The 27,012-nt window shown below is 37.4% G+C and overlaps 1 protein-coding gene across 1 annotated transcript in view; it reads right to left on the reverse strand.

The window, feature by feature from the left end:
• CCDC7 (coiled-coil domain containing 7) overlaps positions 1 to 27,012 on the reverse strand; it is a 432,318-nt gene that overhangs the window by 148,316 nt on the left and 256,990 nt on the right. Inside the window, exon 21 of the mRNA XM_070500835.1 lies at positions 26,832 to 26,942. Within this exon, the coding sequence (XP_070356936.1) occupies positions 26,832 to 26,942 (111 nt within the window). The remainder of the gene's footprint in view (positions 1 to 26,831; positions 26,943 to 27,012) is intronic.

Consider the following 27,012-nt stretch of genomic DNA (forward strand, 5'->3'; position numbering starts at 1 on the left):
GAAGCCTCAATAAACTTAAGAAGATTTAAATCATCCCACCCATCTTTTCTGATCACAATGCTATGAAGCTATAAATGAACCACAAGAAAAAAACTGGGAAAGGAAGAAATATGTGGAGACTAAACAACATGCTGTTGAACAACCGTTAGATCATTGAAGAAATCAAAGTGGAAATTAAAAAATACCTGGAGACAAACGAAAATGAATATACAACATACCAACTCTTACAGGATGCAGTGAAAGCAGTCATAAGAGGGAAATTCATAGTAACACAGCCCCACTTGAACAAGGAAGAAAAGTCTCAAATAAGTATTGTTAAAATGCACCTAACAAAGCTAGAAAAAGAAGAACAGACAAAGCACAAAGTCAGTATAAGGAAGGAAATAATAAAAATCAGAACAGAAATGAAATAAATGAAATAGAGATTTTAAAAACAGTAGAAAGGAATAATGAAACTAAGAGCTGGTTCTTTGAGAGGATAAACAAAATTGACAAACACTTAGGCAGACTCACCAATAAAAAAAGAGAGAAGTCTCAAACAAATAAAATTAGAAATGAAAGAGGTGAAATGACAACAGATACTGCAGAAATACAAAGGGTTATAAGACAATGCTAGAAAAAACTATATGCCCAGAAATTCAATAACCTAGAAGAAATGGATGAATTCCTAGACGCATAGAACCCACCAAAACTGAATTAAGAAGAAACAGAGAAACTGAATAGACCAATCACAAGTACAGAGATTGGAACAGTAATCAAAAATCTCCCCAAAAACAAAAGCCCAGGACCAGACGGCTTCTCTGGAGAAACCTACCAAACATCCAAAGAAGATTTAGTATCTACCCTTCTCAAACTGTTCTGAAAAATTGAAGAAGATGGAACACTTCCTAACACATTCTATGAGGCCAACATTACCCTGATACCAAAACCAGACAAGGAGAACACAAGGAAGGAAAACTACAGGCCAATATCACTGATGAACTTAGATGCAAAAGTCCTCAACAAAATGTGGGAAAACCAAATACAGGAATATATTTAAAAGGTCATACACCACGATCAAGTGAGATTTATTCCAGGGACACAGGAATGGTTCAAGATTCACAAATCAATCAATGTGATACACCATGTTAACAAAGTGAGGAATAAGAGTCACATGATCATCTCAATATATGCAGAGAAAGATTTGACAAGATCCAACAACCATTTATGATAAAAACTCTCAATTAAATGGTATTGAAGGAAAGTACCTCAACATAATAAAGGCTATCTATGACAAACCCACAGCAAACATCATACTTAATGGTGAAAAACTGAAAGCCATCCCTCTGAGAACAGGAAGAAGACAAGTGTTCCCACTCTCATCATTCCTATTTAGCATAGTACTGGAGGTATTGGCCAGAGCAATTAGGCAAGAAAAAGAAATAAAAGGAATGCAAATTGGAAAGGAAGAAGTGGAAATTTTGCTGTTTGCAGATGACATGATTCCATATATAGAAAACCCTAAAGAATCCACCAGAAAACTATTAGAAATAATCAACAACTACAGCGAAGTTGCAGGGTACAAAATTAATTTTAAAAAATCAGTTGCATTCCTATACACTAACAATGAACTAGCAGAAACAAAAATCAAGAATACAATCCCATTTACAATCACACACAAAAAAGAATAAAATACCTAGGAACAAACTTAACCAAAGAGGTGAAAGACCTGTACAGTGAAAACTATGACATTATTGAAAGAAATTGAAGAAGACAAAGAAATGGAAAGATATTCCATGTTCAAGGGTCAGAAGAATAAACATAGTTAAAATGTCCATGCTATCTAAAGCAATATACAGATTCAATGCAATTCCAATGAAAATCCCAATGACATTCTTCACAGAAATAGAACAAAGAATCCAAAAATTTATATGGAACAACAAAAGACCTGGAATAGACAAAGCCATCCTGAGAATAAAGAACAAAACTGGAGGCATCACAATCCCTGACTTAAAAACATACTACAAACCTATAGTAATCAAAACAGCATGGTACTGGCACAAAAACAGACACACTGATCAATGGATCAGAACTGAAAGCCCAAAAATAAAACCAAACATCTATGGACAGTTAATCTTTGACAAAGGAGCCAAGAAGATACAATGGAGAAAGGAAAGTCTCTTCAATAAATGGTGTTGGGAAAACTGGACAGCTGCAGGCAAAAGAATGAAAGTAGACCATTATCTTTTGCCATACACAAAAATTAACTCTAAATGGATTAAATATTTGAATGTAAGATCTGAAACCATAAAACTTCTGGAAGAAAATACAGGCAGTACACTCCTTGACATCAGTCTTAGAAGGATCTTTTGGAATACTGTGTTTTCTCGGATAAGGGAAACAAAAGAAAAAATAAACAAGTAGGACTTCATCAGACTAAAGAGCTTCTGCAAGGCAAAGGAAACCAGGAAGAAACCAAAAAGACAATCTATCAATGGGGAGAAAATATTTACAAATCATATATCTGACAAGGGGTTAATTTCCAAAATACATAAAGAACTCACACAACTCAACAACAAAAAACTAAACAACTCAATCAAAAAATGGGCAGAGGATATGAACAGACATTTTTCCAAAGAAGATATACAGACGGCCAAAGTGCACATGAAAAGATGTTCAACATTACTAATCATCAAGGAAATGCAAATCAAAACCACATTAAGATACCACCTTAAACCCGTAAGATTGGCTATAATTACCAATACAAAGAACAAAAAATGTTGAAAAGGATGAAGAGAAAAGAGAACCCTCATACACTGCTGGAGGGAATGCAAACTGGTGCAGCTACTATGGAAAACAGTAGGAATATTTCTCAAAAAACTAAAAATAGAAATACCATATGACCCAGCTATCCCACTACCAGGTATTTATCCAAAGAACTCAAAATCAACCATTCAAAGAGACTTATGCACCCTTACATTATTTGCAGCATTATTCACAATAGCTAAGGAGTGGAAGCAAATCAAGTGCCCATCTAGTGATTACTGGATAAAGAAGACATGGTTTATATATACAATGGAATACTACCAGCCATAAAAAGAGACAAAATTGCCCCATTTGCAACAAGATGGATGGACCTTGAGGGTATTATGTTAATGAAAATAATCCAGACAGAGAGAGATAAACAACATGTGATTTCACTCATAAGTGAAAGATAAACTAACACATAGGCAAAGAGAACAGTTTAGAGGTTACCAGAGGGGATGAGGATTAGTGGGTGGGCATAAGAAGTAAAGGGGCACGTTAGTATGGTGACAGAGAAATAATAATGTACAACTGAAACTTCACCCTGTATAAACTATGATGACCTCAATAAAATTTAAAAATTTTTTTTAAAAAGACAAATTCTGGAATTGACTAATACAAGTACTGAATTGAAAAATTCAGTAGAAGTGTTTAATAGCACACTTGATCAGGCCAAAAAAAATAAATCAGCAAACTGGAAGACAGGTCATTTGACATCATGGAGTCTGAGGAGCAAAAAGAATTAAGTGATGAGATCATAAAGGACTTTGGGACAGTATCAAGATACGCATTATGGAAGTCTCAAAAGTGAAGAGAGGGAAATGGGAGCAGAAAGCTTATTTGAAGAAATAATGACAAAAACTTCCCAAATTTGAAAAAGAAATGAATGTACAAATTCAACGAGCTGAATGAACTCCAACTAGGAAAAACCCAAAGAGACCAACACTGAAACATATTATAGTCAAACTGTCAAAAGACAAGGAGAAAAATATAAAAGCAAGAAGAGAAAAGCCACTTGTCACACACAAGAGAGCCTGTATAAGATTATCATTGGATTTCTCAGCAGAAACTTTGCAGACCAGAAGACAATGGCATGATATATTCAAAGTACCAAAAGAAAAAACTGTCAATCAAGTATGCTATATTTGGCAAAACTGTCCTTCAAAAATGAAGGGGAAATTAAGATTTCCCAGATAAACAAGTTGAGGGTGTTCATACCACTAGACCTATCCTACCAGAAATGCTAAAGGAAGTCTTTGAAGCTGAAACAAAAGGACTTTAGACAGCCTCATGAAGCTATGTGATAATATAAAGCTTTTGGTTAAGGTAAATATATGGGCAAATGTAGAAACCTGTAGTATCAAAATCTTGATGCATAACTCAATTATATAGAATTTAGAGGAAAAAAGCATAAAAATAACTATAAATCGATGTTAATGGGTACACAATATATAAAAATGTAATTTATGACATTAATAAATAAAGTGAGGGAGAAGAAAGTTAAAGGAGTACAGTTTTATAATTGAAGTATGCATTTGATTAAAGCTAAGTTGTTATCAGTTTAAAATAGATGGTTACTAACTTTAAGAAGTTTAATGTAATCCCCATGGTAACCATGAAGAAAACATTTATAGAATATACATGCTATGGAATGAACGTTTGTATCCCCTGAAATTCATGTTGAAGCCCTAACTCCCCAATGTGATGGTTTTGGATATAGGGCTTAAGAAAGTGTTTAAGGTTAAATTACATCATAATTGTGGGACCCTGATCTCATGGGGTTAGTGTCCAAATAAGAACAGACACGAGAGAGTTCTTTCTTGTTCTCACTCTCTCTCCCTCTCCATGTGTGCACAAAGAAGAGGTTATGTGGGCACACAACAGATGATGGACACACATGAGCCAAGGGAAAAGATCTCAGAATAGAATCTACCTTACCAGCACCTTAATCTTTGAATTCTCACTTCTGGAACTGTAAGAAATAAAGTTCATTTTTTAAAGTGGCCCTGCATATGGTGCTCAGTTATGGCAGCCTGAGAAGACTAATAAAACACAAAATAAAATGAGAAGGGAATCAAAGCATGTCACTACAAAAAACAAAAAATCAATGAAAGACAGAAAGGAAACAGTAAGACAGAAAATGAGGAGCAAAAACCATACAAGACATACAGAAAACAACTAACAAAACAGCAACAGTAAGTCCCTCCCTGTCCAATTATATTCCAACTAATCAGTGAATAATTGTATAACCTAGTAAAAATGGATAAATTCTTATAAACACACAACCTACCAAAGTAAATGGATTAAACTTCCCAACCAAAAGACACAGAGTAGCTGAATGTATGTAAAACAAGACTCACGTATATGCTGTCTACAAGACACATATAGATGAAGGTGAAAGAAAGGAAACAGATATTTCATGCAAATTGTAATCAAAAGAGAGCAGAGGTGGCCATAGTAATATTAGACAAAAGAGACGTTAAGTCAAAAACTGTTACAAGAGACAAAGTAAGACATTATATAATAATAAAAAGGCCAATTCTCCAGAAATATTTAATAATTTTAAATATATGCGCCCTAAACATGAGAACTCCTAAATATTTATGAAGCAAACATTAAGCAAGTAATGGAAAAACAGATAAAATTAAAATTGTGGGGGACTTCAATACCCAACTTTCAATAATGAAAAGAACAGAGAGATCAATAAAGAAATCACAGGACTTGAAAACTACTGTAAAACAATTGGACATTATAGATAGACACAGAAAATTCCACTTAACAACAGCAGGAAACATATTTTTTTCAAGTGCACATGAAACCTTCTCCAGGATAGACTACATGCTGGCCACAAAATAAGTCTTAATAAAATTTAAAAGATTGAAACCATGCAAAGAAACTTTTGTGATTGCAACTAAAAGAAACTAGAAACCGACAGCAGCAGAAACAGTGGGAAAACCAGAAATATATGGGAGATTTAGAAATACATTCTCAAAAAAACAAATGGGTCAAAGCAGAAATTACAAGGGACATTAGAACATATCTTGAGACAAATGAAAATGAAAACGAAACATGCCAAAACTTATGCAATGCTGGGAAAGCAGTGATAAGAGGGAAATTTATAGCTGTGAACACTTACATTAAAGAATAAGAAAGATTGCACATAAACAACCTAACTTTACACCTCAAGGAACTAGAAAAAGAAGAAAAAACTACTCAAAAAAGCAGAAGGAAGGAAATAATTAAAATCAGAGAAGAGATAAATAGAGAGTAGAAAAACAATAAAGAAAATCAATGAAACCAGGATTCAGTCCTTTGAAATGATCAACAAAATTGAAAACATTTAGCTAGATTAGCTAAGGAAAAAGACTCAAATAATTAAATTTAAAAATGAAAGAAAGGGTATCACAACCAATGACACAGGAATAAAAGGGATTATAAGAGAACATTACGAACAATTGTATGCCAACTAATTGGATTACCTAGAAGAAATGGATTAATTCTTATAAAAACACAACCTACCTACTGAATCATGAATAGATAGAAAATCTAAAAGAACAAAAACTAGTAATGAAAATCTCCCAACAGATAAAAGCCCAAGACCAGATAGTTTCACTGAAGAATTCTAAGAAAAATTTAAAGAAAAATTAATATCAATCCTCTTCAAACTCATCCAAAAAATTGAATGAGAGAGAACACTTCCAAATTTGTCCTATGAGGCCAGCATTACCTTGATACCAAAGTCAGACAAAGGTGCTACATGAAAAGAAAATTGCAGGCAAGTATGTCTACTGAACATAGATGCAAAACTCCTCAACAACATACCAGCAAACAGAATTCAAGAGCCCATTAAAAGGACTAAACAGCACAACCAAGTGGGATTTATTCCTAGAATGCAAAGATTATTCAATTTATGAAATAAATTAATGTGATACACTGCATTAAAAGCATGAGTGGAAAAAAAACAGACGGTCATCTCAACTGATAGAGAAAAGGCATTTGAAAAAATTCAATATCCATTCATAATTTTAAAAACACTCAATAAACCGAGAATAAAAGGCAAATACCTAAATATAATAAATACCATATACGCAAAGCCCACAGTTAATATCATACTCAATGGGGAAAGACTAAAAACTTTTCCTCTGAGGTCAGAAAAAAGGCAAGGATGCCTACTCTTTCCACTTCTATTCAACAAAGTACTACAAGTTCTAACCAGAGCAATTGGGCAGAAAAATAGATAAAAGATATCAACATTGAAAAGGAAGAAGTAAAATTATCTCTGTTCATAGATAACATGATCTTATATGTAGAAAACTATAAAGATTCACACAGAAAAACCGATTAAAATTAAGAAATGAATTCAGTGAAGTTTCAGAATACAAAATCAATATCCAAAAATCAGTTACATTTCTATATACTACCCATGTACAAAACGAAAAGGAAACTAAGAAAATTTCATCAAAAATATTAAATATGTAGAAATAAATTTAACCAAGAAGAAAAAAGATGTGTATGCCGAAAACTATAAAACATTGCTAAGCTTAAATAGAACACAAATAAATAGAAAGACACACCATGTTCATGGATTGGAAAATTTAATATTGCTAAGACATCAGTACTAACCAAAGCAGTCTACAGATTCAGTGTAATCCCTGTAAAACTCCAAGTCGCATTTTTTTTTCAGAAATGGAAATAGAAAAATTCATCCTAAAATTACAAAATCTCAAGAAGCCCCACATAGTCAAATGATGTTTATAAAGAATAACAAAGTGAGAGGTCTAATCTTTCCTAATTTTAAAACTTATTACAAAGGAAAAGTAATCAAAATAGTGTTGTAGTGGCATAAAGACAGACATATAGACCAATGGAATAAAGAGCCCAGAAATAGACCCTCACATATCTAGTCAATGACCCTTAATAAGAGTGTCAAGACCATTCAATAGGGAAAAGACAGCCTCTCCAAGAAATAGTTGAATAAACTCATGTCTACATGCAAAACGATAAAGTTGGATGCTTACCTTACACCATACACAAAAATTAACTCAAGATAGACTGAAGACCCAAACCTATAAAATTCCTAGAAGATAATATATGGAAAACCTTTATGACATTGGATTTGGCAATGATTTCATGGATATGAAACCTAATGTACAGAAAGCAAAAGCAAAAACAGATAAACAGGACATCAAACTTAAAAACTCATGTGCATCAAAGAACACAATCAACAGAGTAAAAAGGCAACCTATGGAATGGGAAAAATATTTGTAAATCATATATCTGGTAAGGGAATAATATCAAAAATACATAAATAACTCCTACATCTCAACAACAAAAAACAAATAACTCAATTATAAAATGGGCAAGGGATTTTAATAACGTGTCCAAAGAATATATACAAATGGCCAATAAGCATATGAAAAGTTGTTCAATATCACAAATCATTAGGGCAATGCAAATCAAAATCACGAGGTATCATCTCACACCAATTATGATGGCTACTACCTAAAAGAAAACAAAATAACAAGTGTTGGTGAGGATGTGGAGAAATTGGAACCCTAGTGCACTGCTTGTGGCAGGAATGTAAAATACTGCAGCAAATAGGAAAATAGTATGGCAAAACATTCCTCAAAAAATTAAAAATAGAATTACGATATGACCTAGCAATCCCGCTTCTGTGTATATATATCCAAAGTAATTTAAAGCAGGATCTAGAAGAGATATTTGTATATCCATTTTCACAATAGCCAAGAGGTGGAAGCAACCATGTCCACAGACAGATGATTGGATTTTTAAAAATGTAATACATACATATAATGGAATATAATTCAGCCTTAATAAGGCAAGAAATTTTGTCACGTGCTGCTACATGGATAAATCTTGAGGACATTATACAGAAATTTCATGTAAATAGGAAGTAGAATGGTGGTTGCCAGAGACTGGGAGGAGGAGGAAATGGGCAGTTGTTTAACGGGTATAGAGGTTTAATATTGTGGGATGACATACTTCTGGAGACCTGTTGCACAATGATGTGAATATACTTAATACTACTGGACTGTACACAAAAATTGTTAAGATGGCAACTTTCATGCATATGTTTTATATCACAATTCAAAGAAAAACAACTTAAAAATTGATCAATCAAATGCATATTCACAATGTCATTCATTACAGCATATTTTCAATTGCAAAATACTAAACACTACTAAATTTACAAGCATAGGAGAGACTTATTGGATAAACTATGATATATACTATAAATTATGGTAATATCAACTATGGTATACACTGTGGTATAAACTATTCTTCATACAAATATAAAAGAAATGAAACAATCTTGATAAATTGACTTGGAGAAATTTTAGGAGATAATGTTAAATGGGGAAAAAACCTTGAAAGAATATCTAGTATGCTAATTTCTGGGAAATAAAGAAAGGGACACAAGAAAAATAGATAGTTACCTTTACAAAATGAAACACAGGAAGGATAAACTATAAATAAAGTAGCTGGTCATAAAAAAGTCATGCAGACCCCTCTTGCTGAGTTCCACTAAATGATTATTGCTAGCTTTAAACATGTTCTTAGCACAATAGGTAAACCTATGACACATTGGGATGTTTTTTAAATTCTTTTTTTATTGTGGTAACATTATATAAATTTCAGGTGTACATCGTCATATATTTCAATCTTTGTGTAAATTGCATCATGTTCACCACCCAAAGACTAATTACCATCCATCACCACACACATGTGCTTAATCAGCCCTTTCGCTCTCCTCCCTCCCCCCTTCCCCTCCTGTAAGCACCAATCTAATCTCTGTTTCTATACTTGTGTTTATCGTTTTTATCTTCTACTTATGAGAAAGATCACACAGTATTTGACTTTCTCCCTCTGACTTATTTCACTTTGCATAATACCCTCAAGGTCCATCCATGTTGTTACAAATGGCTGGATTTCATCATTTCTAATGGCTGAGTAGTATTGCATTGTGTATATATACCACATCTTTAACAATTCATCCCTTGATGGGCACCTAGGTTGCTTCCAAGTCTTGCCTATTGTGGATAATGCTGCAATGAACAAAAGGGTGCATATATCTTTTCATGTTCTTTGGAAAGATATCCAGCAGTAGAGTAGCTGGATCATATGGTAGATCTATTCTTAATTTTTTGAGGAATCTCCATACTGCTTTCCATAGTGGCTGCACTAGTTTGCACTCCCACCAGTAGTGTATGAGAGATGCCTTTTCTCCACATCCTCTCCAATACTTATTTCTTTTATTCTTAATTATACCCATTCTGATGGGAATGAGGTGATATCTCATTGGAGTTTTGATTTGCCTTTCCCTGATAGTTAATGATGTTGAACATCTTTTCATGTGCCTGTTGGCCATCTGTATATCTTCTTTGGAGAAATTTCTGTTCAGATCTTTTGCCCATTTTGTAATTGGGTTGTTAGGTTTTTGTTGTTGAGAGGTATGTGTTCTTTGTAAATTTTGGGTATTGACTCCTTATGTGCTAAGTGGTTTGAAAACATCTTCTTCCAATTGATAGGTTGACTTTTCATCTTGTTGATGGTTTCCTTTGCTGTGCAGAAGCTTTTTAGTTTGATGTAGTCCCACTTATTTATTTTTTCTATTGTTTCCCCTGCCCGGTCAGACATGGTACTTGAAAATATGCTGCTCAGACTGATGTTGAAGAATGTATTGCCTATGTTTTCTTCAAGAAGTTTCATGGTTTCAGGTCTTGCATTTAAGTCTTTAATCCATTTTGAGGTAATTTTTGTATATGTGTAAGATAATGGTCTACTTTCATTTTTCTGCATGTGGCTGTCCAGTTTTCCCAACACCATTTATTGAAGAGACTTTCCTTTCTCCATTGCTTGTTCTTGGCTCCCTTGTCAAAAATTAGTTGTCTATATATGTGTGGGGTTATTTCTGGGCTTTGCATTGGGTGCCATTGATCTGTGTGTCTGTTTTTGTGCCAGTATCATGCTGTTTTGGTTACTATGGCTTTGTAGTATATTTTGAAATCAGGGAGTGTGATACCTCCAGCTTTGTTCTTTTTTTTCAGGATTCCTTTGGCTATTTGGGGTCTTTTCTTGTTCCATATAAATTTTAAGATTCTTTGTTCCATTTCTGTGAAAAATGTTGGAAGTTTGATAGGGATTACATTGAACCTATAGATTGCTTTAGGAAGTATGGACACTTTAACTATGTTAATTCTTCCAATCCAAGAGCATGGAATATCTTTCCATTTCTCTGAGTCCACTTCAATTTAGTTCAATAATGTTTTATAGTTTTCAGTGTACAGGCCTTTCACCTCTTTGGTTAAATTTATTCCTAGGTATTTTATTCCTTTATTCCTTTTGTTGCAATTGTAAATGGGATTGTATTCTTAATTTCTCTTTCTGCTAGTTCATTGTTCATGTATAGAAATGCAACCGATTTTTGTATGTTGATTTTGAATCCTGCAACTTGACTGTATTCAGTTATTATTTCTAAAAGACTTCTGGTGGAATCTTTAGGGTTTTCAAGATCTAAAATCATGTCACCTGCAAATAGTGACAGTTTTACTACTTCTTTTCCAGTTTGGATCTCTTTTATTTCTTTTTCTTGCCTGATTGCTCTGGCTAGGACTTCCAATACTATGTTAAATAAGAGTGGTGATAGTGGACATGCTTCTCCAGTTCCTGTTCTTAGGGGGATAGCTTTCAGGTTTTCTCCATTGAGAATGATATTTGCTGTGGGTTTGTCATATACTGCTTTTATCATGTTGAGGTATTTTCCTGCTATACTCATTTTATTTAGAGTTTTTATCATAAATGGATGCTGTATCTTGTCAAATGCTTTCTCTGCATCTATTGAGATGATCATGTGATTTTTATTCTTCATTTCGTTAATGTGCTGTATCACGTTGATAGATTTGCAGATGTTGAACCATCCCTGCATTCCTGGAATGAAACCCACTTGATCATGATGTATGATCTTTTTAATGTATTGTTGTATTTGATTTGCTAGTATTTTGTTGAGGATTTCTGCATCTATGTTCATCAGTGATATTGGCCTGTAATTTTCTTTTTTTGTGTTGTCCTTGTCTGGTTTTGGTATCAGGGTAACGTTGGCCTCATAGAATGAGTTAGGAAGCTTCCCCTCTTCAATTTTTTGGAAGAGTTTGAGAAGGATAGGTATTAAATCTTCTTTGAATGTTTGGTAGAATTCACAAGGGAAGCCTTCTTGTTCTGGACTTTTATTTCTGGTGATGTTTTTGATTACTGTTTTGATCTCCTTCCGGGTGATTGGTCCATTCAAATTCTCTATTTCTTCTTGATTCCATTTTGGAAGGTTATATGATTCTAAGACATTATCCATTTCTTCTAGACTATCCAGTTTGTTGGTGTATAGTTTTTCATAGTATTCTCTTGTAATCTTTTCTATTTCTGAGGTGTCCACTGTAATTTCTCCTCTTTCATTTCTGATTTTATTTGTTTGAGCCTTCTCTCTTTTTTCTTTGTGAGTCCGGCTAAAGGTTTGTCAATTGTGTTTATCTTTTCAAAGAACCAGCTTTTGGTTTCATTGCTTTTTTCTATTGTTTTTTATAGTCACTATCACATTTATTTCTGCTTTGATTTTTATTATTTCCTTCCTTCTACTGGCTTGGGGGTTTGCTTGTTCTTCTTTTTCCAGTTCCTTTAGGTGCACCATTAGATTGTTTATTTGAGATTTTTCTTGTTTGTTGACATAGGCCTGTTTTGCTATAAACTTCCCTCTTAGAACCACTTTTGCTGTATCACATAGATTTTGGCATGTCATATTTTCATTTTCATTTGTCTCCAGGTATTTTTTGATTTCTCCTTTGATTTCTTCATTGACCCAATCGTTATTCAGTAGAATTTTGTTTCATCTCCACATATTTGTGGCTTTTCTGATTTTCTTCCTGTAGTTGATTTCTAGTTTCATAGCATTGTGGTCAGAAAAGATGCTTGGTATTATTTCAATCTTCTTAAATTTATTGAAACTTGTTTTGTGGCTTAATATGTGATCTATCTTGGAGAATGTTCCATGTGCATTTGAAAAGAATGTGTATTCTGTGGTTTTTGGATTGAATGTTCTATATATATCCACTATGTCCATCTGGTTTAATGTGTCATCTAAGGCCAATGTTTCCTTACTGATTTTCTGTTTGAGTGATCTATCTATTGGTGTAATTGGAGGGTTAAACTTTCCTACTATTATTGTGTTACTGTCTATTTCTTCTTTCATGCTTGTTAATAATTTCTTTATATATTTAGGTGCTCCTATGCTGGGTGAAGCCATTTACAAGTGTTATATCTTCTTGTTGGATTGTTTCCTTTATCATTATGTAGTGTCCTTCCTTGTCTCTTGTTACAGTTTTTGTTTTAAAGTCTATTTTGTCTGATAGAAATATTGCTACCCCAGCTGTCTTTTCATTGCCATTTGCATGGAGTATCTTTTTCCCTCCTTTGACTTTCAGTTTGTGAGTGTCTTGAGGTCTGAAATGTGTCTCTCATATGCAGCATATATATGGGTCTTGTTTTTCCATCCAATTGGCCACCCTATGATTGGGGCATTTAGTCCATTGACATTAGAAGTAGGTATTGATAAATATGTACTTCTTGCCATTTTGTTACTTTTTTTCTGGGTGTTTTAGTAGTTCTTCTCTGTTCCTTTCTTCTTCCCATGCTCTCTTCCCTTCCGGTTTTATGGCTTTCTTTAGTATTATATTTGGTTTCCTTTTTCTTAATTATTTGTGTATTTATTATAGGTTTCTGGTTTGTGATTACCATGAGGTTCATATATAATAATCTATGTATATGGCAATCTATATTGAGTTGATGGTGTCTTTAGTTTGATCTCTTCCTAGGAGCTCTACTCTTTTGCTCCCCTCCTCCCACATTTTATGTTTTTGCTATCACATCTAACCCCTTATTTTGTGTGTGTGTATCCATTACCTTCTTATCACTGAAATAGGTAATTTTAGTACTTTTGTCTGTTGACCTTCATATTATCTTCATAGGTGGTTGATCTCATACTTTTACTGTATTTTTGCCTTTACCAGTGATTTTATTGCCTTTTTTTTTTTTAATTTCCTGTTCTTATTTGTGGTCTTTTCTTTCCCACTTAAATAAGTCCCTTTAGCATTTCCTGTAAAACTGGTTTCTTGGTGATAAACTCCTTTAATTCTTGCTTGTATGGGAAACTCTTGTTCTCTCCTTCATTCTAATTGATAACCTTGCTGGGTAGTGTATTCTTGGCTATAGGTTTTTTCCTTTCAGCACTTTGAATATATTGTGCCACTCACATCTAGGCTGTAAGGTTTCTACTGAGGATACAGCTGATATCCTTATGGGGATTCCTTGTATGTCACTTGCTGTCCTTCTCTTGTGGCTTTTAAGATTCTCTCTTTATCTTTAATTTTGGAAGTGTTAATTATAATGTGTCTTGGTGTGGGCCTCTTTATCTTGTTTTGTGCTCTCTGTGCTTCCTGTACTTGGATGTCTGTTTCCTTCGTTAGGTTAGGGAAGTTTTAAACTATTATTTCTTCACACAGATTCTCTGCCCCTTTGTCTTTCTCTTCTCCTTCTGGGATACCTGTAATACAAATGGTAGTGTGCTTGATGTTGTCCTAGAGTTCCCTTCAACTGTTCTCATTTTTTAAAAATTCTTTTTCCTTTTATCTGTTCAGCTTGGTTGATTCCCTCTAGTCTTTTGTCCACCTCACTGATCCATTCTTCTATATCATCTACTCTGCTATTGAGCCCCTCTGGTGAGTTTTTCATTTCCAGTATTGTATTCTTCATTTCTGATTGGTTCTTTTTTATAGTTTCCAGTTCTTTGTTGATGTTCTCACTGAGTTCGTCTATTCTTCTCCGAAGCTCAGTGAGCATCCTTATGACTTCTTGTTTAAACTCTTTGTCAGGTAGATTATTTCTGTTTCATTTAGTTCTTTTTCTGGAGTTTTGTCCTTTCCTTTGCTTGGAATGTTTTCCTTTGCCTCTTCATTTTGCCTCTTTCTCTGTGCTTATATCTATGTATTAGGTGGGTCAGCTATGTCACCTGATCTTGCAGAAGTGGCCTTCTGTAAAAGATGCCTTTTGAGGCCAGCAGTGTGCTTCCATCTCATCACCAGTTCCAAATGTTCCAGGAGTGACCCTTGGCTGGACTACGTTTGTCTTTATGTTGTGGCAAGGTTTCTCTTGCTGCAGGTGCCCAGGGAGTCTAGGCTGTCTCCCTGGCTGGCTGCTTGTAATTCTCAGCTGTGTGTAGCTGCTCTGGACCCTTCAGTCGCTTTACTGGGTTTGGGTAGCCCCTTCATAGTTTGCCTCAAGGTCTGATAGTACAGTCCTGTTTCATTTTTTATGTTAATTGAGTAGGACCAAGTGTGGCTGATTGCTAGGCTCAGGGGCTTATAATTGCTGTAGGCTTCTGGCCTACAAGCCTGTTGCAGCTGAGTGGGGCTGGCCCCAGGCACTGGAGCACCCAATTGTTTCAGGCTTTTGGAAGGTGGGGCCAATCCCCTATGTGGCTCTTTGTGAAGTACAGGTCTTCTGTTGCTGATAAGCCCTATGGCCCAAAGGTCCACACACACTGTCAACACATTCCTGGCCCTTGCCTACATCCTGGACACCTGGAGCATACCCAGTCACCCCACTTCAGAGGTCCTCACACCCTCTATCAATGCCCCACCCATTCCACTGCTCCTCACACACTCCCTGCCCCTCAGAGGTGGCCCAACTCACCTACCTGCTGAGGATCCAGACACCCAGTCTATGGAGGTTGGAAAGTTGCCCAAGGGCTTATTTTGGGTGGGGCCAGTCCTTAGGGCAGGTTGCTTGCCCTGGATGAGCTGGATTAAGTTGGTGCTCTAGTATCTGGGGGCAGACCCTCAGCTAACAGGTCAGGGGAAGAACTCCAATGGCATCTGCCAGCATCTGAGTCAGCACACCTGTACTAGGTCACAAATAATGGCTGACATCAATGTCTCAGTCCCTGAAGAGGTCTCACCTCTCACCAAGATGCACCCAGAGCCTATCAGGTGAGTCTCTCTTCAACAAATTACTGTGCACTTTTCTTTCTGGTGATTTTAGGTTGCTTTCCAAAAATGGGTGAATTTGTGTGTGGGCCCTTTAAGGGCCGGCTTTTTTCCACTTATTTCCAATAGCTTTTCTAGGGATATTCCCTGTTATAGTTAATAGACAGCAAAGTCAGATATTATGACACTCATCTCAGTTGTGCTGAGTCTGAAGGATGCTTATAGGGGTAATGCTCCCCTGTTCAGGTCCCCCATTCCTCCAGGGAAGGCCGCATAACTTAGGTTGCTCCTCACCAGCTGTGAAGTGCCACAGCTTGTGAAGCCAGCTTTTTTTCTCTCCAGAAGGAATTTCTGCCTCAGTCACCTCAGTCATGACTGTTCCTTGTTGCAGGGGTTCTTTTTATCCAGATTTCAGTTCTCTCTCAGGGGTAATTGTTCCAAGATTAGTTGTAACTTGATTGTGTTCATGGGAGGAGGTGACTTCACAGTCCATCTATGCTGCCATCTTGACACCTCACACATTGGGTTCTGAAACTCATATTTAATGAAAAAAAATGCAGAGTCCTCAGGATCACTTTGCCCAACATCTGAGGAGACCTTAAAAAATTAGGTAGCTCCTCCACCACAAAGGAAGTAATATTGTTAAACTTACTGAGGGATAGTGGTACCTTGTTGGTGCATCATGACAGACCCTCTCATTTTGAGTGTCCTGACAGTGATGACTTTGCCCAAGGAGGATGGTGAAGAGGGCCAGGAAGAAAGAAGGATATCATCACCTGAGATTTTCTTCTTCAGCTGGCTAGTATTTGGTTTATAAGTTGTGTGGCCCACTTGTGATGAGTTTCCCACCACTGAAAAACTTGCTTGGTAAACTCTTAATATAAACCATGGACTCTGAGTGATTATGATATGTCAATGTAGGCTCACCAATTATAACAAATGTACCACTCTGGTGAGTAATGTTGATAATGAGGGAAGCTTTGCATGTGTGGGGTCAGAGGGTATATGGGAAACCTCTGTGTCTTCCTCTCAATTTTTCTGTGACCCTAAAACTTCCCTAAAAAAATTGCCTTTAAAAAAAAAACTTGGGGGCCGGCCCCATGGCCGAGTAGTTAAGTTCACGTGCTCCACTTCAGTGGCCCAGGGCTTCGCTGGTTCGAATCCTGGGCACGGACATGGCACTACTCATCAGGCCACGCTGAGGCAGCATCCCACATGCCACAACTAGGACCCACAACTAAAAATACACAACTATGTACCAGAGGGCTTTGGGGAGAAAAAGGAAAAATAAAATCTTTAAAAAAAAAAAAAAAACTTGTTTGGACCACATCTAACACCATCTGCAAAGCGCAAGATGTACCATCCTGATGGTCCCTTGGTTCAACAATGAGGAATGAGAACAGTGGATAATGAGATTGTTAACCAGACTCAGATTTCTAGGTTCCTTCATGCCACATTTGCTAGTACCTACTTCAATTAAAACTCCTCACAAGGTCCAGATCAATTATTGGTCTATCATACAATCCAGATCTTAACTGACAAATTTCTGGCCATGAAAAAGTGGCTATTGTGAGATAGCAAAATTTGACGAGCAGAAAGAATGACCTGAAAATGGTAAATGGCCATCCACTCCTAGGGGATCTGGTTAAGGGCTTTTCCAAACAGATTTCTTGGTCTAGTTACTTACCAACGGGTCTCAAGATGTAGATTTATGGGCTGTCCACCAATGATCTCTTGGCCAAGTGGCAGTTCATAGGACACCCAAAAGACAGCCCTACTATAGTCAGATGGTGACAACATCTGTGACAAACACAAGTGCTTTTCTCTCTCCACCTCCCAGTGAATCTTGAGATGAATCAGAGAATCTGCCTGGTTTTACCCAGACTTCTTGGCTTCAGAAATAAACAATTTTAGGATTTTGGCCAGGAAGGGACCTGAGGATCTATGCTAAGGTCAGAGTTTAATAGAGACATGGGAGAGATTTGAGTTTGGGGGCCATTTGAAAACTGGTGGTATTTGCATATACTTGTAGCCTTAGACAAGAGAGTGGGATACAAATAAAATCACAAAATCTTTTTAGTAGGTTAATTTTTCTACTATGTGCTAAGCAATTCTGAAACAAATTTAGATGCATTATAGGATTGAGCAAATGCATAAATGTGTTGATGTTATTCAAAATCAAGATCCACACTATTAAAGAAAGGATATAACACTTATGAAATGGAGGAAGGCAAGAACAAGCCCTGAACAGATGGATAGGGATGAAAGGTGTCTGTGAGAACTCATGATTTCTAAATATGTCTGTTTATGTGTATTTGCATGTATATGTGCACATGTATGTGTATGTATGTGTGTGAATACATATATATGTGTTTAGTGTATAAGTACATACGTATATATGAAGAGTCCAGCTCCAGGCCAAAATCTGATCATAGACATTTACAAAGGCTTTTCATGGGAGAAAGCTTCCTTCTCCACACTAGACTGGGTTGACAGCCAGTGCATTGCAGTCTCTGGAAGGAGTTGTTGCCAAGGATTGACGTTCCTCCAGCTTGTCCATGTTCTTACACATAACTGCATTCCTACCCTAGGCAACTACATTTAGAGGGCTACTTAGGAGAGTAAATGGCCTTCAAGTATCTCTTCCAAGACTACCTTATTAGGGGACATTAAAGACATATCTATCCATTCTAATTCAGTATTTGGTATTTTTCCCTCTTAGACTTCCAACCTCCTTTTCCAGGTCCCTAGTTCCATAAAAGAGAAGTGAAAGGATTCCCTGATATAATTATCCTTACTTGGGGCCATTCCATGGAAACAAATGAACATTAGTGAGCCAGTGTTCTTTCCTGTTTAAGCTTTTGTTTATATAATCACAGTTAGCGAATAAAGGCTTACTTGTTATATTGAATTTGGCTCATTGTATTATGTAACCACATAGACACCTGGGAACAAACTCTGTGACCAATTGGCACAGCAAGCAGGGTAGTCAATTAAGCAAAATGTCAGTCTGGAAAAAGCAAAAATCCTGAAGATTCCATGGAAGCACTTTTGGGAGACAATAGAGAAACCCATGGGGCCTTTTGGGGGCTGGCAGTGGATCATTTGCAGGAGTTTGAATGTACCATAGGGCACTTTACTAGCCATGCCAATGGGTCTTAGGGGGTGCCCCATGGACTATGCAGTTTGGTCTTGGAAAGTATTAGCAGATGGCTTATGTAAGCTTTTTAGTTCTGAGGGGTACCAATGGCCCTTCCCTTTGCTCTGTCTACATGGCCAAAATGCCCAGTGGTCAAATTAGAAATTCAATAGATTGTCTCTGAGAAAGCTAGGGAAGCAATTTCTGGGCTATTGCTTATGGTCCTCCAGTAGTGAGATTAAAAGTTATCAGAGAGCCATGAGTGCAGTTGTACTCAATGACTTGTTCACTCCAAGCAGGTTCCCGGCACCAATGGACACCCATGATGCAGTTAGCTATAGAGACTGGTTCTTTAATAAAGAAAAATGTAGAGCCCTTCAGGATTGCTTTTCTCAGCTGTCTGAAAAGACCTTAGAGACTTGGGTAGCTCACCTCCACAATAAGGAGATAGTCTTGTTAAATGAAGTGAGGGAGAGTGGCGTCTCGTGGGGTACATAACTATGGAATCCCTCCTTCAGAGTGCCCTGAAAGGGGCCACTTTGCCCAAGGAAGTGGAGGAAAGATGAATGAGAGGCAAACACCCAAGACCCTCTCCTTCCTCAACCAAGAATTATTCAGGCCCTGAAAGGTTTAGCTCACTTCTGATGAGTCCCCTATGGCTAAAATACATGTTTGGACCACTCTTACAGAGGCTATAGCAGCCCTACAAACCACACTGGTAGTTCCTTGGTTCTACAATGAGAGAGTGAAAAGAATCAGTGATAAGATTGTTAACCAGACTCAGATCTCTAGGTTCATTCATGCCACTACTCTTGATTACTGAACTCAATAAAACTTCCCTGTAAGGTCACAAAAATTGGTCCATGACACAATTTGGATCATAACTAACAAATTCCTTGGCATGGAAAAAAACAACTACTGCCAAAATAACAAAGATAGAGCATCAGAGAGAGTGACATAAAAATGGTAATCAGTCACATATTCTCAGAAAACCCAGGCAATGGTCTTCCTGAAGTGATCTCTGAGTCTTGTTACTAAACAATGTTTTCTCCAGTAAGAAGATTGATAGGCTCTGTACCAAGGAGCTCATGACTAGGTAGTGTGCCATTGAGAGTGCCGTAGGAAGCCCCCTAGAGTCCACAGAGTGAAGTCCCTATAATAAAGTGTTATTCCCTTTACATGTCTCAGTAAATCTTGAGATGAATGGAAAACCCTGCCAATTTTTAAACAGAACTCTCAGCTTTTAAACATATAAGACTATGGATCAGGTCAAGGGTTCCATGTCCCCAGTAGGGAAAGAAGGCCCTATACCAACATCAGAGTCCAATGAAAACATGAGGAAGAATTGCATTTTGGGGCCTTTTGGATACTGGTAGAAAGGCGTCTATGATCCACACAATCTATGACACCAGAACGGGGGGAAACCAGATAATCCTCTCTGGTTTGGGGTATGAGGCCACTATCAAGAGGATTACCCAGACGACTACTGCTGGGACCATCAGGCCAACACAAACTTCCATTGTTATGGTGCTCACTACTGAATGCATTATTGATATAAACGTACTGTCTATGTGAACCTTCACTTGAGGGGAATTGCTATAGTTAAGGTGATTTCAGTGGGACCTGTGGAAAACGGTATACCTACCCATCTATCAGCACCTAGTGCCTTTGTCTCCCCAAAACAACTGCCTGAGGGAGAAAAAAAAAAAAAACCTGACCTCAATGCTGTGTTTAAGAAAGTTCCCCAACTGGTATGTGCACAAGATTTTGGGTTTCCAGAGTCTCAATTAATTATAGGCAGTTCAGTTCAATGCTACAGTGCAGGCCTTGACACCAGCAGTACCTGACACTGTGACTGTCACAGAGGTTATTTCCCAAGATGGAGGAACTTTGTATGCAGCAACTGACATCACAAATGCCCTTTACAGCATCGCTGTCCACCAAGATGATTAGGCTCAGTTTATCCTTACATAGAATGGGTTGTAATGCATTATTACTATTCTTCCACAAGACTCTTTAAATTCCCTGACTACCTGACATAAAGATCATCAAGGTCATGACCTGGAAAAAGTCCCATTGCCAGAGGGGCCACTAGCCTTCCACTCTATTGACGACCATCATCCAAGTGGGCCCAGAGAAGGGTAACAGCAAACAAGGACTGAACATCCTGTTAACCCACATTAATATAGACAAGGCACAAGAACCTGAAACCCAAGTGAAATTCCAGAGCATCTATGGAAGGGGCACAATATCTCACTGGAGAGTAGACAATTGCTAAGCCTTTTGGCCCTCTCTGGACCAAGACATAGAAGGAGCCTCAGCAATTTGGTGGTACTATTTGTCTACTGGTGATCCACACTCCTCATGTAGGTATCTCACCCAAATATCAGGTTACCAGAAAGATCTCTGCATTTCAGTGGGACCTGACAAATGGATGCCCTAGAGGTCCTTTGACAGACCTCTTAGTCATCCTTGCCCTTGGTGCCTACAATCCACATTTTCCATTTGAGTTACAGGTCACAGCATCTCTCTGTTCACCAAATGTAGGCAATGACTGAAAGACACCGCAACTGACCAGAGGCAACTGCTGGACTTATGGACCCATAATTTCCTGGAGTGAGCTGATAAGCACACACCCTTTGAAGGTCAGTTGATGGCCTGTTTTTGAGTCAGACTGAGTACATGACCCATGACCATAAAATAATCTGAGTACCATAAATCCCAACCAAAATGTACCAATACTTTTATTTCTGTTCTCTAATTATCTTAGGGTATTAATACTTTAGGTCAAAGTGTAAAATTTCTATAAAACATATGCCTAAATACATATTCATAAACCAAACAAAAAGACCATCTGATGAGTTTTAAGATATTTTAGTTATCTATAATTATTATACTTACTAGTGAGTTCTTCTCTTCTGAGAGTTGTTTGTTTCTGTACTTGCAGTTGTGTTTTTGGCACCAAATTTTGATTCTCCTGCATACGCTTTTCATCTGGTACTTTACCATCAGCTACATAAAGAGATACATTTAGTCCACTAAATGGAAAAACAGATTTATTGTGAAATCGCTGGATTTCAAGTTTATAATAATTGTGCAGCAGCATTTTCTCTCATTTTTATAAAGTTTTAAGTAAGTTGCCACAATGCTAGACTAACACAAAAAGTGTGAGATCAATTTTAATGGACGTGTGTTACAGTGGTCTCATTATTTCATAAATATTCCTAGGCATAAAAAATGTTTTATATTAGTCTCTAGTTTTCTTGGGTTGTTTACACTTTAAGTAAATAAATATTCATAGATCAAACAATGAAAATGTATATGTACAAGTTTTTCATTACGGTATTATTTGTAATTGCAAAATATTTAAAACTACCTAAATATACAAGCATGGAGAATTGGTTGAATAAGGTGTATACTATAAACTATGGTAGAGTATAAACAGCTATACCTACTACTGCAAAAAGAGTGCAAAACATCTCTGTAACATAAATTGGATTTCTAGGAGTTAATGCTAAGTGAAAAAAACCTGAAATAGAGAATATCTAGCATCCTACTTTTTGTGAAAGAAAGGAGACATAAGAAAGAAATACACAAAGAGGAAAAAAAGAGAGAAAACGATTTTTTAAATGAAACATAGAAAACATAAACCAGAAAACATTTTAGTTGGAGACCTGTAAGAGGAAGGTGAGGACTGGGGAATGTAAGGGAAAGAATGACGCTTTATAAATACTTTTTTGTATACTTATTACTTTTTGGAGAAGGTTCATGTTTATACATTCCAAAAATAAAATTAAAGACAAGAAAGAAGACTAAAACTGAAAGCAAACTTAATGAACCTACTGAAGGAAAAAATAAGCACGAACCCAAGTAACTCATCAACAGTATTTGACATACACCCTCAGTCTTAGGCAAGAGTGGGCTGCAAAAAACATTCACAGAAATTTTTAGTAGGTTCTTGTCCTAGTGGTATCAGCTAAGCAATTATGAAACAATTTTAGAAGTATTATGGGATTGAGCAAATGCATAAATATGTTGATGTTGTTCAAAGTCAAGACTCACACTGTGGAAGGACATACCCACATGAAATCAAGGAAAGTAAGAACAAGCCCTGAGGAGATGAACTGGAATCGAAGGTATCTGTAAGGACCATAATTTCTAAATATGTGTATATGCATATAGATAGATAGATAGATAGATAGATAGATAGATAGATGCTCCAAGTAAAATCCTATATGTGATCATAGGCAATTACAAAAACTTTACCAGGCAGTCCTTATGGGGGAAAGCTTCCCAGACCACAGTGACTTGATGTACAGCCAGTGCACTGCAGGCATGAGAGGTAGTTGCAGTCAAGGACTCAGGCTGACCCTTAACCTCCACTTCTAGCTGACCATGATCTTCCATGCATCCGCATTCTAGCCCAGGCACCTCCTTTCAGAAGCTTCCTTATGAGGGAGGGAGGCTCAGCTGAGACACTGCACTATTCATACGCCTCTATCAGACCACCTTATCAGGAGGACCTGGAAGACATCTTTCGCGGTCTGACTCCGTGTAAAGCACTTATCCACTCCAAATTCTGCCCCCTCTATCTTCCCCTGGGCCCAGGGTCCTTAAGACAGCAGGAGCCTTTTGGTGGAGCAGTGAGACGTTGCCCCTACACTCTCAGGTCTATGATGAGACACCTGACGCTTGCCCAGTACTGTTCTGTGGAAAAAATGGAAATCTGGTGGGGCTTCAGCCCTTTTCTGTCTAGACTCTTGCTTATACTATCACAGTAAGTGAATAAATGCCTAATTTTACTTTTTTGGTTTCTTATCTTAATTGACCAACTTGACAACTGGCAGTACTCTTGCTGACAAATTGGCACAGCGAGCAAAGTGGTCAATGAAATATAATGCCCTTCTGGAAAAGCAAAATCCCTGAGATCCTACAAGGCACTTTTGGGAGGTGTTAGAGAAGACTTGTGTCACTCTTGGACTGTGCAAGTAGATCACTGCAAGCATCTGAGGATCCAGTGGGGCACTTTGCCAGTCAGGCCAATGAGTCTTAGAAAGTGCTGGTGGATGCCATGGAGCACTCTTCGAAAGTTCTAATAGATTGTTAAATAAGACTTCCAATTTGAGGGAAGATTAGTCCTTCACTTTAACCTCCAAACTCTGGTGGAGTTCCTTTTGTGGGTCAAATTAGAGATCTAACAGAGGAACTATCAGAAAGCTAGGGAAGAAATTCCCTAGCTAATGGTTATAGTTCACCAGAGATGAGACCAAAAGCCATCAGAGACCCTGCAAGCTGAGTCGTACTCTATGACCATTGTTAACCCTAAGTCATGACACTGATGGACAGCACGTATTGCTGCAAGTTTTTGAGACTCAGGTCTTTCATGAAAAAGAATGTAAAGGCCCTTGGAATCACTTTACCCAGTGACTGGAAGAGACTTTAGAGACTTGGGTAGTTCACCTGCATGACGAAGAAGGCAATCTTGCTAAACTTAGTGAATGAGAATGGCATCTTGTGAGGTGCATTGGTACAGATTCCCTATTTCAGAGTGTGCTGACAGTGGCCACTTTGCCTAAAGACCGGGAGGAAAATGGGAAGGAATACAAAAAGATGCAAAAACTGAGACTATCTCCATCCTCGGTTGGCCCTTTTTGGGCTCCAATAGTTTTGGCCCACATGACATGAGTTTCCATACTGAAAAACATGGACGGCTACCTTTCCAGAGAGTATAGTATCCTGGCTAGTCCTCCCGGTGGCCTCTTGGGTACAACTGGGAGTGAGAACAATAGATGACAAGATTGTCGACACTCAAATTTTTAGGTTCACTTTTGTCAATCCTATTGGTTATCAAGCTCAATAAAACTTCTTCACAAGGTGTGTCAATCAGTTGTGACACAATCAGACCTTAATCAACAAATTTTTGGACATGCAAAAATTAGCTGCTGTCCAGACAGAAAAGGAGGGATGTAAAAATGATAATAATGCACCTTCTACTGGATTATTTGGGCAATGGCCTGACTTAAGATCTATGGCTCTGACGACTATACAATGGGATCTCAAAGGAGTAGCTTGATGGAATCTCCAGCAAGGTATTCATGGTTAGACTATGGTCCATGGAGGACACAACATGAAGCCCCACTAGGGTTCACATGGTTGTGACCACTATGGATAATACAAGTGCTATTTCCTCTCCCTCAACCAATGAATCTTGAGACAAATAAGAGAACCCCATATACATTTACTCCCATCTCAGCTTTAGAAAATAAACAAGCTGGGCCTTTTGGATATTGATGTACTGGTAACTGTGATCCCCACAAGCCCCGGCACCAGGATGAGGGGGAAACAGATAACATGCTCAGGTTTGGGGGCACCACCATCAATAGAAACCTTTTCCAGGCCAGACTACAGAAGATTCTATTGTTATTGCCTCTACTACTGAATGTGTTATTGGTATAGATGTATTAACTATGTGACCCACCACTCACATTCACTTCCAAGTTCTGACGGGATTTGCTGCAGTTAGGGTATTTTAAAGGGTCATGTGGAAGATCTTGAGCCACCTAACTACCAGATCCTAGTACCAATATCTACCCAAAACAATATTGACTGCCTTGGTATAAAAAAGAAATAACTATCCTTATTGCTGAGTTTAAGGAAGCCAACTCTGTAGACTATTTCTCCATTCAATAGCCCCACCTGGCCTGTGCACAAAACTTTGAGTGCCTAGGGACTAAGTTGATTAAGACTGCACAAAGTGTTAGTGCCAACTTGGCACTGACATTATGACTGTCATAGAAGCTATTGTCCAAGATGAAGGAAATTGGTGTACAGCAACCAACAACTTGAACTCTCTTCAGCATCTCTCTTCATGCAAATGACCAGGATCAATTTACTCTTATGTAGAATTGGTTGAAAAATGCCACTAATGTCCTTTCACAAGGCTCCCTAAATTCCCCATCTGTCTTTCATCAATGGGTAAGGCAAGACCTGGGAAAAGTCCAGCTCACAGAGCGAATATTAGCTTTCTACTATTTTGATGACATTTTTTGTTGGGTGCAGACAAGTGCACCATCCAACAAGGATTGGACATCCTGTTGGTCCATATGAGGCAACATGGTTGTGCCATTAATAAAGACAAGGTACAAGGACCTATTATCCAAGTGAAATTCCAGGGTGTCATCTAAAAGGGACGTAACATCATAGTCCAGAGGAGATATCTGCAAATCTTTTGGCCCTCTCTTCCTCAAGTTATAAAACAGTGGTGGGACTCCTATTACCAACATATTCACATTCTACCCACAGGTATTTGATGGCACATATCTAAGGAGTTAGCATAAAGGCTATTACCGTTGAGTGGAGACCCATTCAACAAGATGCTCTGGAGGCCACCCAAGCTGCCTTCTATACCCCTGTGATCCTCAATTGCTTTTTGAGTTACTGATCTCATCAGTTACCCCTCTGATCTCAAACCGAGTATCTCTGTTCAGCCATTGGAGCCTATTGCAAAAAGACACTGAAATAGGTAAGAGGCACCCATTGGTTTTTGGACCAGTAATCTCCTGGGGTTGGCTAAAAGGTTCACACCCTTTGTAAGCCAATTATTGGCCTGTTATTGCCCTTGGTGGACAGTGATCACATTACCCATAGGTATGAAATAATCATATGGTCAGAAATTCCAACCAACATGTATCAATAATTTTGCTCCTGCTCTCTAGTTATCTTAGAAGATTCACACTTTAAATCAACAAGGAAAATTTCCACAAAATATATGCTGAGATACATCTTCATGAACCAAAGAAAAGGGATTTCTGATGAGTTTAATTTAAAATAATATGACTATTTATAATTATTATACTTACTATTGAATCTTTCCTCTGTGGGAGTTCCTTGTTTCTTTATTTGCATTTGGGTTTTTGAAACTGAATCTTGATGTGCAAGCATAAGCTTTTCAACTGGTACTTCATCATGGGCTACATAAAGAAATGAATTTAGTCTACTAAACAGAATAAAATAGATCTATCGTGTATTACCTAGACTTCA

Source organism: Equus asinus, chromosome 29 (genome assembly GCF_041296235.1).
Source record: "Equus asinus isolate D_3611 breed Donkey chromosome 29, EquAss-T2T_v2, whole genome shotgun sequence".
Classification (NCBI taxonomy): Eukaryota; Metazoa; Chordata; class Mammalia; order Perissodactyla; family Equidae; genus Equus; species Equus asinus.